This window comes from Corvus cornix, chromosome 5 (assembly GCF_000738735.6).
Source record: "Corvus cornix cornix isolate S_Up_H32 chromosome 5, ASM73873v5, whole genome shotgun sequence".
Classification (NCBI taxonomy): Eukaryota; Metazoa; Chordata; class Aves; order Passeriformes; family Corvidae; genus Corvus; species Corvus cornix.
The window spans coordinates 3,324,463-3,337,534 of record NC_046335.1 but is presented as its reverse complement, the minus strand read 5'-3'; the positions used below and the strand labels follow the sequence as shown (position 1 = coordinate 3,337,534).

The 13,072-nt window shown below is 48.9% G+C and overlaps 1 protein-coding gene across 1 annotated transcript in view; it reads right to left on the bottom strand.

Moving 5' to 3' along the window:
* Positions 1 to 2,382: 2,382 nt before the first annotated feature.
* FBXO34 (F-box protein 34) overlaps positions 2,383 to 13,072 on the bottom strand; it is a 39,543-nt gene continuing 28,853 nt past the window's right edge. The window contains 2 exon segments of the mRNA XM_039552150.1: positions 2,383 to 4,185; positions 4,187 to 5,201. Coding sequence (XP_039408084.1) covers positions 3,055 to 4,185; positions 4,187 to 5,201 — 2,146 coding nt within the window. The 3' untranslated portion in view covers positions 2,383 to 3,054.

Here is a 13,072-nt window from a genome sequence, read left to right as displayed (position 1 = left end):
CCTCAGCCACAGGCAGCTTTCTCAGTGCTGTCCATGCCAGGAGAGCCCCAGAGCTTGATGAAAACTGGAAGCTTATGGACAATGGAAATGTTATTACAACTTCTTTGCAGGCCTATCTGGAAATTCAGTCCAGACACTCCAAATGCTCCCAGGCAGGGAAGCCAAGCACATGGTGCAGTCCTTCATCCTCAGTTCTAAACACTGAACTTTGTAAATCCAACACTGGATTTTTTTTTTTTTTAATTGCTTCTTAGGAAAAAAAAAACCAACATTCATCAGACCTTGGCTTCTCCCTGAACCATCCCTTAAGGAAACAGAAATCTGCATTTTACAACGTTACAGGAAAAAAAAGCCTGCAGGCAGCTCAGCATGGCAACACTCGGAACCAACCCACTTCTGGACGCAAAAGCTTGCTCTGTGAAACAATTTTTAACAGCAGTGCTGTGCAGGAGGGACAGTTCCAGCAGACAACGTAATAAATGATGTATAAACCAGCCCACGCTCCCCAGCCAGCCTGGGGGGAGGGCACGGATGGGGTAGGGTAGATAGCAAGTTGTCCTCTGGATTTCCCTGCTCCAAGAACAAAATAGCCTCATGATATTATTTTATCCTCGTTTCCCCCCTTGTTCAACAAAGGTGACCAAAATCTCACACCCTGTTCCAAATAGAATGACCTCACTGGCCCCTTATCTAATTACAAAATATTTTCCTCTGCTGCTCCACTCCAGCCTCGCAGGGACTTTCCTCGCTGCTGTCAAGCCTCAAGTTTTCCAGAGTCTTGGGTGGGGGGGCAGGAAAGCAGCTTCTTTCCCCTTGCCCCTAACCAAAATGAAGCTGAAGGCCTTTGATGCCGAAGGCTTTGGCAAAACAACAGCCTGGAAGTTGTTTTGCTGCTGGTCCGGGTGCAGCCGAGGGAGCAGATGGAAGTTTGGGTGAAGCCTGTGCCCCGTTAGAGGATGAAGTCGGGGATTAAGGAGAGATCCTGATTTCCCTCTCCCTCTTCCCAGCCGATTACAAGGCGGCCACACCCTTCTTTTAGATTCCTAATTTCATTCCTCCTGGTTGTCATCATGTCTGCAGTGCAGGGAGGCTGAGCAGCTCCGGGAGGGGTTGCTGACACCCGGGGGGTGGCAGGAGCAGGTGAAGGCAAAAAATAAAACCAGCACATCCTTTAAACCTCCCTGCAAAGCCTGAGCTCACCAAGCCCACATTTCAGGCTGCCAGGGCTCGATTTTCCTTCTCTCACTGTTAAAGAACAAAAGCATCCGCCTTCAAACCCTCTTTTGTCCTCCTCACACTCCGACAGCAGGCGAGCCACTCCCTGTGATCCCAGGGCAGGTGGAGGTGGGCGGCTCAGCCTGGCCCCCACAGCCAGCAGTTTTCCACACCTTTCTGCTCCAGCACCAAAGGATAGAGAACAGGATGAGCCAGGTGCAGGGCCACCCCATCCCTGCCCTTTCCAGCTGCTCCCTGGGGTTGGCAGGGCAGAGGAAGGCCCAAGATGAGCCCTATGGGAAGGTGGCACCGGCTCTTCTTGCACCAGGTCAGAGATTTTGGCTGCTCCAGCCTGAATGGTGAGAGCCAGGAGTCCATCCGTGCCCTGAGAAGGGGCAGAGAAACAGCAACAGCACCAAGTGGGGGGAGAGAAGGGACACGGCCAGGGCAAGGGCACGGCTGCCACGCTCCCTTTGGCTCCCTGGAACACGGCTGCTGCTCCCCTGACTGAGCTGGACGCGGCTGCTGGACTGGCCAGGGGTCCATTCCCAGACTTCCAAACCATCCACCCTCAGAGGGGTGTAACGGGAGGCTGAGGTCTGGCTCACCGCACGGCAGGACAGGAATGGATCCAGGGAAATTCTCCACGCTCCGCTCCCATTCCGAGTGTGAGGAATCGCCGTTCATCCGACACAAACTCCGCAGGGCCCCTGGGAGGCAGCGACTCACAGCACTGGGAGGAGAGGCCAGGGGCTGCAGCAGAGCAGGGCAAAGCACTGCAAGGATTCTTCTTGCAAGGGAAAAATTCCATACAGAGCAGATAGGAAAGCTTCCAGCACATCACAGAGCCAAGGCACCTCCACGCTCGTCCTGCTGGACCCACACTCTGTCCTCGAGCATCCAGGGAACAGGTCAGGTGCCCACACAAGAGCCAAGAAGCAGGATGACCAGAAAGTGCCTGTTTTTGCAAGCTTTACACACCTAGCACCAGAATTCCCGATGAAAGGAGCCTCTGCTGCATGCAGGGCTGGCAGGAAGGAAAGGAAAAGCTGGAATCTGTGACAGTTACAGCAGGGAGTTCTCCAAGTACTAGAGATTTGGGGGTTTTTTGTTTCCTTGTTAGTAGGAGGACAGGTCTGCTAGAGAAAGCACACTGCACGTCTGAACTACAGCACAGCACCAAGTTTCTGCATTTTTATTTTGGGGCAAAAGTCTTACAAGAGAAAGTCTGGTAAGGCAGATCTAGAATGCACATTTTATTTATGTAAAAAAAGAACCCCAACCAGACAACATGGGTAAGGTAGACAAGAACTTTTTTTATATTCTGACTATACAATAATATTCCTCTCTTTTTTTTTTTTTTTTTTAATCCACTGCCACACTACTATAATGGATCTGCTCTATAGTCTAAGTTTCAGGTTGTCCAGTTAAGTTGTCTGCAGCTTCTTTAAACACGTTGACCTTTACCTATTTAGAGTTTCTTCTCAGAAACATTCATATATTATACAGGATATACAGATTTTGAAACAAGACACTTAAAAACACACACACCTATAGCCGCAACACTGGGATAGCTGCATTGTAGGGTTACCTTGTTCAGCCAGCTGTAGACTCTGTATGTACATAATTAGTTTTTATAGTGTTATTTACAGAGATGGACTAAAAGCTCTCTTTTAATCTAAAAGGTAAAGGCTCTTGTGTTTGAGTATGTGCAGTTTCATAGCCCTGTGAGAAAAAAAAAATCATCACGACAACTATATACACTGTAAACAGCACAAGGCATGAGAATCTTCTTCTCCTCCTCCTCCTCCCCCAAACAATCTCACAGGAAAGTGTGCACTAATATTCCTCTTCCACCTCTGCTCCTGCTCCTCGGGTTTTCTTATGGATGGCGCGGTTAAAGCTGTGGCAGGCAGGGACCCAGTGATTGTCATGGAGACCCAACTTGCAGCCCGGGATGCCCTTCTGGGAGCGGTGGCAGCACATCCAGTAGCCAGGCCCGTAGGGCAGAGCCTGGCAGTAGGGCTTGGGATGCCACCGGCACAGGGACACGTCCCCCTTCACGTATTTCTTCTTGCACTGCTTGCAAGGGTCTTCCCGATAGCGGGGGTCGCGGACCCAGCGCGAGTCCGCCGGCCTGATGTTGTAGTACTCGATGATGAATTTGAAGTAGTAGCAAGTGCATTTTAGGGCAACCAGGCTCCTGGTGGGAAGCAATCCAAAGATTTTCACGATGATGTGGTGAGGCAAGAAGGCCATGTACTGCTGAGGCTCCAAAAGCTGCTGGATTTTAAACCTGGTCTCCAGAAAGTCATGCGAAACCTGCCGCTTTAGGCAGGAAGCATCAAGTACTTGCAAAGCCCCTTCTGTGGGAGGGACAGAAGGGGCCAATGGCTCTGTAGGGACACTGCTTCTGACACATGATCTACCAGATGCCAGAGCATCCTCATCCTCATTTTGGGCTACTTTCCCTGGCTTCTCCTGGGTATTCTCCTGCTGTGGCTGTTGCTCGTGAGCAGCAGGCTGCTCACCCTGGAGGAAAAACAGCCTCCCTGGGAGTGAATCCTCACCAGAACTGGAGCTGGAGTGCTTCTCCTTCCTGCACCCTTTCTCTGTCTTGGTGACTGATATACTGATGCATAAGGGCTCCTTCCTAGCAGGATGCTTTGGGAAAATTACAGACTCTTTCGACGTACAATCAACAGTCGTGTTCTTGCTCTGCAAGGGATCTGGTGGCAGCCTGGCAGCAGCTGGACATGGGGACAGCAGAGCCCTGGGAGGCTCAATCTGTGCTTCAGTGTCATTCCTGCCAGCTGTCATTGCCAACACCGCCTGGGCAAGTCCCGAATTCACATTCCCCACCCGGGTATCCAGCCCCGAAGGAAACGGCTGCTGGGCAGAGGCAGCGCCATCCCACAGCTCGGTGTCACCCAGAGGGCCACAGCCGGCCTCCGTATCCAGCCTCTGCCACCCCTGCCTCCCCCAGCCCATCCCCCTGAGCCGGGACCCCCTTCTCCACCTCTCCCTCAGGCTGGGTGCCACTGGCCAGGAGCACCCTGCCGACATTCCTGCGGAAGCTGTTGTTCCGGGAGAGGCTCCCGGCCTCCCCGCTCGCTCTGCCGCCTCAGGCACTCGACTCCAGCTTGGCCACCATGTCCAGCACGCGCACGGGCTCACCCTGGGGCTCGCCAGGGCCCCGCTCCGCGTGCGCCTCGCACGCTGCGGCCAAGGAGAAGGGGTCTGAGCCGGGCAGGGCGGCCTTGGGCTGGGCGCTGAGCCTGGTGGCAGAGGCGGCCGTGCAGGTCTTGGCACAGTCCACGAGCAGGGCGCTCGCCCGCTGCTCCAGGAACGCCACCATCTCGATGACCGACAGCGAGCGGCCCGGGAACGCGCCCTCCGCGCTGTCACTGCCGAAGTGCACCGAGCAGTGCTCGATGCCGCAGGCGAAAGGCTCCGGCTGGGAGCACCTGGCGTTTGCCTCCCTCATTCTTTCCAGCTGAATTTTGGCTTTTTTAAGATCCACCGATTTTTTCCTGCGTTTGGCCGTTCTCCCGTCGATGTCCCACGTGCTCTTGATTTTCATGGAGCCCGTGCGGGCGTTGCTGCTGCACTGCTGGGCTGCGAAGAAGGCGATTTTCTCCTTGGTGTTGCCAGGTTTCACCACAGCCCAGACATCCAGCGGCCCTTCCCCTTCTTCTCCCTGGTGGATTGTCGCAGACAGGGCGTTCTTCTTCTCCCTGGCACTTGGACCATCCGCTGGGCCTTTCCCGTTCATATTGCACATAGTATTTGGATAAATAATCCCCAGAAGCTTTTGAGATGGAGTCACGAGGGAGGGTTTTGGGAAAACGCTCAGTTTGGTGCAGTTGGCGTATTTTTCTCCTTGTGCTGGTCCCTGGTGGCCTCGCAGGGAATCCTGGCTTATTTCTGGGGATCGCTCTTTCTTCTGTAACTTGAGATATGGCTTTAAGTGCATACCAGAAACCCTGGAAAAACAGAGAGGGAAGAAGTTATAGTTGCAAAATATGCCTGTGTGGAATCAGAGAAGGTGGCCCAGAGCAGGCACCAGCCCACACCTCGAGAGGAACCACATGAGAAAGGAAAAGAGCCACCAAGGTTGCAAAATCCACCCTTGGAGAACTTCCTGCAGTAGGAGAGAACTTCCCATTAGAGAAATCTGTTTCCAGGCAGTTGCAAGGAGAAATTCTAAAGTTTAAGTTGTATCAGTTGTGAAAACATAGCTAGTGGTTCATTCTTGAGCGAGAGCCATCCTTCTGCCTGCTCCTTCCTCAATCCAGTTGCAAGGCACACATAGGTCACAGGGTTTATCTGGACATCAGCTACCACACACACTCCTTTCAGCAGATAAAGCGAGGTTAAAGATCAAAAGGGAAATAAGCAAGAGTAATTCTAATAATCAGAGATCCCAGGGGATATCTAATCTCCTAGCATCACCCGAAATCACAGAGTGGTTTGGGCTGGAAGGGACCTTAAAGCTCATTTTGTTCCACTTCCTTCCACGGGCAGGGACACCTTCCACTACCCCAGGTTGCTCCAAGTCCCATCCTTGGACACTTCCAGAGATGGAGCAGCCACAGCTTCTCCGGGCAATGAAACCTTTCCTTTAGTATATTGATAATGGCAAGTTTGGTGACTTTCCCATAAGGATCCTTATGTTATACATCAGATATGCCCCCAAAAGTGACAGCAGCATAGCATGCAGCTGAGGACACCCACTCTCAAGGATGGGATTTTACAGTCAAGAATTCCAGAGCTGAGAAGGACCCCTTGGATGCTGCTGACACTGCAGCAGCAGCCCTCCTGCAGCAGCCCCAGACTCCTCTGTCCTGTCACACCTCCACAGCCATCTTCTATTCAAAGCTCGGGAACGCTGGAGCCCAGGGCACTGCCACACAGGATGCAACCACCAGGAGACTCCAGGCTCTTCTCCCAAGAGTATCGCATAAGCACATTACAGAACTAACTATAGATTACATTTCCATGGTAATCTTTGAGTTGTTGCACTCAAAGGCCTCCTCTTTGGGGATGATCCGTGCTCGAGAGTTGAAGAGCAGCAGGTTCAATGCCACGTTCATTATGAGCTGACACAGGCACACTCAGGCACTGAACACGCTTCCCTTGAGAGCCAACACCAAGAGAGTTGCTTAAGTATGGCAACTTTGTATGTTTCTAGCCTAAAACCAGCTTTTAACTAAAAACCTCAATTTGTTGGTCTATAAAGTCCAACAAATTTATAAGTGATGCTGCCCAAGCAGAGGAAGCCTCCAGGACTCGGAGCAGCCATGCTGCTTAACCACTGCTTTCCCTGGAGATTTGGTCCCTCCTTCTGGCCCTAATGACAAGAAGGGAGGGCAAGCACAGAGATTTTGGGGAGGTGCAGCAAGAGGAAGGGCTTAGTTCACCTTTCTACACTCCTCTGGTCCAAGCAGTGCTTTGAAGGCCAGGAAGCAGCCACTGGAAAGGCAGATTCCTTCCCTCTGGATTTTTAAGGGAGACCATCACCTGGCTCTTGCAACCAGACAGTGCCAAAACCACCTGCATCTCACCTAAAGACTGTGGGGGTAAGAGATGTCAGTGCTGCAGACACACCTACCCAGTCCCTGGGTTAATTCTCTCCCCCTGCCAATTCCAGCTCGTTGGAATTGGGTCACCTCCCAATTTAGTCTCCTCTGCAAAACGCAACTGAGCTACTTGTTTGCCTCCTCAGTTGGATGCTAAAAACTAAAATAATCTCATAAAAATAGAACTTTGGGGCGTTGAAATGGATGCACGAAGAGAAAAATGGGAAATCAGGACTGCTGGAGTTTGCTTTGGCCTCATTTTTCAAAGGATCTGCCGCATTGTGGTTGTACTTCACAGCAAAGCAGGGTCAGGCCACTGATGTGCCCTGGCCAAAGCCCAGCCCAGAAGAGCAGCAGGTGAAGCACTGCAGCAAACTGCTGCAGAGAACAGTGCCTGCAGCCTTCCCTTCCAGAAGGACATTTCCCAGACTAGAGAGAAAAGCTCCAGTGGCTGCTCGCCACCGTACCCTGGGGAGAAGAGGTGAATGCAATTAAAAACACGACTTTGCATGCTGCAATCTCCTGAGCCAGGAGCAGAAGATCAAATTTCATTCATGAGTTCTCATGCCAAGGTGTTTGAAAGATGAGCTGAGCTTGTTTTTAGAAGGCTTTCGTCAAGCAGTTTTCAGGAATCCAGCAGGACAATCAGCTCGACACCCTTCATTAAGAGAAGCTGCAAATGAAGGTGAGACCAGGTATTGTATGAATAAAAACAGAACCAAACTGGTTACCCCAACAGGCTCAGGGGACATGTTCAGCCAGCAGAGTTGGTTCAGCTGCTCCCAGCTATTCCTGCTCTATGGAGAAAGACAAAGGGTAAAGTTCTGCCTTACCTATTACAGATTTCTTGTTTAAGGTTATATTTCCTCCTGTGTTTCAGTTAGTCCCTGGCTCAGCCAACAATACCATTTCAGGTTGAAAAGTTATAATTTACATAACAAAATTATGCCTTAGTCAGAAGTTTTACTGCCAGAATAATTGCCTCATTTGAATTCAGCATTCAGTTCATTGCACATGTTTTAATGGATCCGGATTTAAAGAAAACCTTCATCTAATAACTTCAGACAGCTGTAAAGAGCACTGCAAACTCCACGAGACCAGCTGCCACCTGCCTCAGAGTTTTCCAGCAGCAGGGAAGAGAACTTTCATTTTAAAAGTCATCTTAGCAGTGGGCCTTACCTGAAAGCGTCACTTGAAAAAAACGAGCCCCCACCTCACACACCCTTTGCTGTGGACATTGAGAATGAACTTTTAGGCAATCACAGCTTCTTCCCTGCACGTCAGCAGCACATTTCATCTCTAGCTCCTAGAATTAGAACAAGGCTTCCCAGCAGAAATTGCTTTGAAGATGAACCAGAGCCCAGTCCCCACCCACAGACTCCCCTGTTTCTCAGTGCTGGCAAGCAGAGAGCTGTGGCAGCTGCAGGTAAGCTTTTAAATATTTAAAGCCACCAAAAATAGTTGTTAAAAGGTGAAGTCACATATTCCCTATGAAACTTCATTCCAGAATAATTCTGTTTGCTTTCCTCCACCCTTTAAGTTATCAAGCTCTCTAATTTTATCTTTAGAGACAACGACTCTTCAGAAGTCCACGGGAGCAAACATAAAAGGTTTTCAATCCCAAATGTGCGGTTTTAAATTGCTGATAGGAGAGAATTCTGCCAGGAATGATCAGCACTGAAACAACGAGCAGTGCTGCCTTTATACTGTTATTCCATCCTTAAGCTGATGAAATAAAGGGGCCAGTTTTTCTATTTCTAATCAGCCGTGTCTGAAAAACAGGATACTTGCACTGCTGGAATGACACTGCTGTTTTCACAAGTCGTAACTACAGCTTGTTTCCACTGTAGTTTTATCAAGTTGGTTACTACACATTGTTGATACAGAAATATATTCCTTTATATGAGCTCAGACACTCACACCCCCCCCTCCTCTCCCCACCCAAGGGAAGACCCATAACCCACTGGTGGACTCCCCATCCCTGAAAGTGTCCAAAACCAGGCTGGATGGGGCTTGGAAGAACCTGGTCTAGTGGGAGGTGTCCCTGCCCATGGCAATGGGTTGGAATGAGATGGGCTCTGAAGTCTTTTCCAACCCAAATCATTCCATGTTTTGGAATGGTGCTGGAAGATTCTGGCCAGCTTGGTTGGCCAAGCTGGCCAGAATCTTCCAGCATCCTTTTGTATCTATGCATGTTCTAAATCACAGCAGCCTTAAACAAGAATATATTTGCTTTAGTGGAAACTCCAAAGTTGGAGGAAAAACTGTTAGAAAAGACTCCATTTTCACAATTCCTTTGTAAGGTCCACAGAGAGCCCTTAATTCCCCTTGTAGCTCCCAGGTCAGGGACTCTGCTGATGCCCTGTGCAGCCAAAAGATTTCATCTGGCCAGCAAGAACAACAACAACAAAAAAGCATAATCTTCACAAGCAGCATATTCACACTGCAAGTTTTCTGGGCAAAGCATCGGAAGGTTTTATTAGGGTGAAAATTTCCATCAAAACCCCCAAGTTTCCTATGGATTTCTCCTTGTAAACACCAACTCCAGTCGACAAAAGCTCCTCGTGTTGCTGACTGCACACCCAGTGCCAACTACAGCTCTGAAAAACCCCTCAGGACATTCTAACACAAGGCAGGGGCCAAAAAAAAAAAAAAAGGGAAAAAAGAAATCAACAACAATAAAAACCCCACACCTCTGGCAAAGCATTTCTCCTCCCTGGCATCCCAGTTCTCCGTCCACAGAGCTTTCCTCCGCCATAAAGGCCACTGACAATTAGCAAGGACTGAGCACTGAGTGGGAGTGAACCACGGTCAACCACTTGTTATTTCTGGAAGGGCTTGGTGGGTCCTCTGGGCTCGATCTCCAGTACCATTTCCATCCCCTTTGCACTGCCAGGGCAAGGCAAAGCAGACAGAGAGCTGCTTCAAAGGCATTCCACGGATTCTGCCGGGGCGGGAAAGTCCCGGGATGGAAGGCACTCTGCTACTCATGGAGTTTGTTCTGGAGCATGGCAAGGGTCCAAGCTCGGAGAAAGGAGGGCTGGGAAGCACCATGCTCCAGAGCAGGGGTGGGTTTGACTCTGGCAGCCGTGGAAGCATCTGATTTCCTGAAAACCCACTCCCCTTGGAGCAGCAATTACTCCTGACCCACCTCCCAACATCTCCAAAATGCCTCTTGCAGAAAAGGGAGAGCCAGCGAGGATTAGAGTGGGATTTGAAGGCAAACAGAAGGCATGTGGCTGCTGAAGGAGAGCTCTCTGCTCCAGTGGCCAGCCTGGGGGAAATGGAAGAATGCCAAAAACGTGGGGCAGAGCTGGCCCAGAAGAGCAGAGGAGCTAAATGCAACGTAAGAACCAAACTCCCAGCTCTGGATCCCTCCCCAGCTTGTTCGCCTGTGTCAGGTGCTCAGATAACCTGACTCTGGGGGAGACAACACCCAAATACAGCTGCACACAGCACAGCCAGGAAAGCCACCCCACAAAGCCCATCACCTCCAGCACACAGAGGTTTCGGGTGACAGAGTGCACCCCCAAGCCCAACACAGACCACTCCGCTTTGAGGCTCCCACCCATTAATGTTTTGAACACATTTTACACTAAACACACACACCCCCTTCAGCAAAGCACAGTTGCCTTGGCTACTTTCTAAATTTTGTACAGGAAGAAGTGCCACTGCTTCGCCAGGCTTTTGTACAGAAGCACTTACCATGAAGGGAGTGATGCAGCAGCAATTCTTCGCTGAGCCTCAGGAAGCTCAAAGCCCTGCTTCCCAGCCATGCCAGACATGACAGAGAGATGACAAAGCAGAAGGGAACAAAATAAACTGAAAGATTTGGAATTCAAGGTTATCAGCTGCTCCAGAAACGTGTACCTCGGAGATGATGGGATGGCACACGCGCCTGTCATGGGACAGGATGAGAGGAAATCACAGCAGAACAGCAAGATGAAAACTGGTGGTTTTATAGGGCTTCTGCTGAAAGCTGCCCAGAGCAGCCCAGGTAACTGACACATATCCTTCTGGAAATGTTTTACCTTTATTAATTTGTTTTCTGATTTATGAAGTGCAAGAGGAGCGAGACCTCTCGCCATATCACAGCACAACAAATTTCTTTTGTTAATGAACCAACAGAGAGTGATGCTATTTATAGCCTTCATTTTTGTGCATATGTAATGAGAACACATGAAAGGTTGCAGAAATTAACCTTGGACCACACGATCAGTAACAGACTCAGCATTCAAAATAAAAAATAAGCAAAAGTAGAGCTGAAGGCAAGTTATCAGGCTGCTCTTTTGAAACTCAAGACTGAAAGAAACTGGTTCATGAAGTCAGCTGGCGTGTGGAGGACTTCACTGCACACAGCATTCTCCAGGAGTCAAAAGGTGTTTTCATTATTAAGAACACATCCCAAACAAGATCCAAAGAAACTCCAACTGGATGTGATCCTTCTTCGTGAAGGATACCAGAAGCAGACACAAGTTTTGGGTCATATCACTTGGAAACTTCTTTCTTAGAGATCAAAAAGTCTAGGAATAAACATGAGAACTGGTGCAGCATTAAGTCACTGCAGAGATATTTAACAACAAAGGAAAAGTGAAAGGTTTATTTAGTTTGTGAGAAAAAAGAGAAACAGGGCTGCAAGCAAGGGCAGGGCAGAGATCAAGAGTACAACACAAAATACCAAATTTGACTTTGCACCATTTTTAAAGAGGGGAGGTAAAGGTGATGATGAGGGCAAAAGCCCAGGCGTTAATCTGAACAAGAGCATTGGCAGGGGGAGGATTAGAGAGCTTCATAAAAATTGTGAGGATTGGCTCATCCCAGTTTTAGAATCCAAACCAGATAGGCTCATGCACTGCAGGCCAAGAAACAGGATTTATAAACCTCTTGAAAGGCAACAATAGGAGGTAATAAACATGTGGCACATTGGAGGGGGCACTGCAGGGGAGAAAGAGAAGGAGAATGATTGCAGCCTCTCCAGTGCTCGTATTCTGACTCCAGTATAAAGGTGCTTTGCAAGCAAAGAGGATTAATGTGACACAGAGAAAAAGGGGGAAGAGGGAATAGTTCAATATGCCAGACTAACCTCAAGGTTCTCAAAACAACCCATCTTTTTAAACCAATCTACTATATCTTACTCACATGGACTTCAGAGAGCACAAAGAGATTTACTGGTTAAGACAGATTGGCAGAGAAATGGGAAAACAGACAAAGGAGCTGTCTTAGCAGCAGACAGCCCCAGGTGATGCTGAATAAGAAAATACCAGCCTGGAAACCAAAGACATGCCTCAAGAATCAGCCCTGGGAACATCTGATTTTGTTAGGAATGACCTCAGCACTAATTCTGCACCCACAGAAATAGAGGCAGTTCCAAAACAGCAGAGGCACAAAGCTCCAAGTAAAAGAAACTGAGGAGGGTTTTGAAATGCAGTGATGCACCAGCAAAAGGAACATCTATACATTTTGGAAGTAACTGAGGTGAACTGGCCACCATAGAGACATCCATGAAACAGGAACGTGGAGGTGATGCTGTGACAGCAGTGACAAGCCCTCCAGCCAGACCAGCTCCAGAGCACAGCACACACTTTTAGCCAGGACTGAGAATATTCTGTGAGGGGCATCACCCTGAGAACAACAGCAACTGCTTCTCAAGAAGCTACTGGAGAACACTTGGGTCACTTAGCACAACAAAACCACTGGTGAGGGTTACAACCCCATTTTACAGAATGGGGAAGAAGAGGTAAACCGCTGAAAATAAGCAGCTGTCCTTAGGCAAAAGGAAAATAAAAGGAACAGAAACTTAAATGAGTCTATAAACTGTCATGAATGTTCAGCCTGGGAATTAAAAGGTTCCTAACTGCACAGCAAGATCTGTCATCTTCAGTAATGGCTTAATCTACAGCAGGAGAGAAGAAAAGATGCAAGAAAAGATGTAAATGTTTTTAGGCTGGACTAAGTTCACAAAAGGGATTATGAGATCCTGCTTGAGAAAGCAAGGAGCTGGGTGACCCAGGAAGTCTTTTCCAGCACTAAATTACCATGAGACTAACATAGCAAGTATATGCTGTCTACACAACCACAAAGAACAAAGGTTAAAAGTTTGCTTTAAACCCACACAGCCTTTGGAAACCAAAAAGCTGGCGCTCTTCCTCCAGACTGAGGAAGTTTAAGAGCCTTGGTTTCAGAAAAAGAATTAAAAAAAAAAAAATGCACATATATTTTGAAGTAGCTTGAACTCAAACAAACTGGCATGTCCTTGCATTTGCATGAGGACAAGT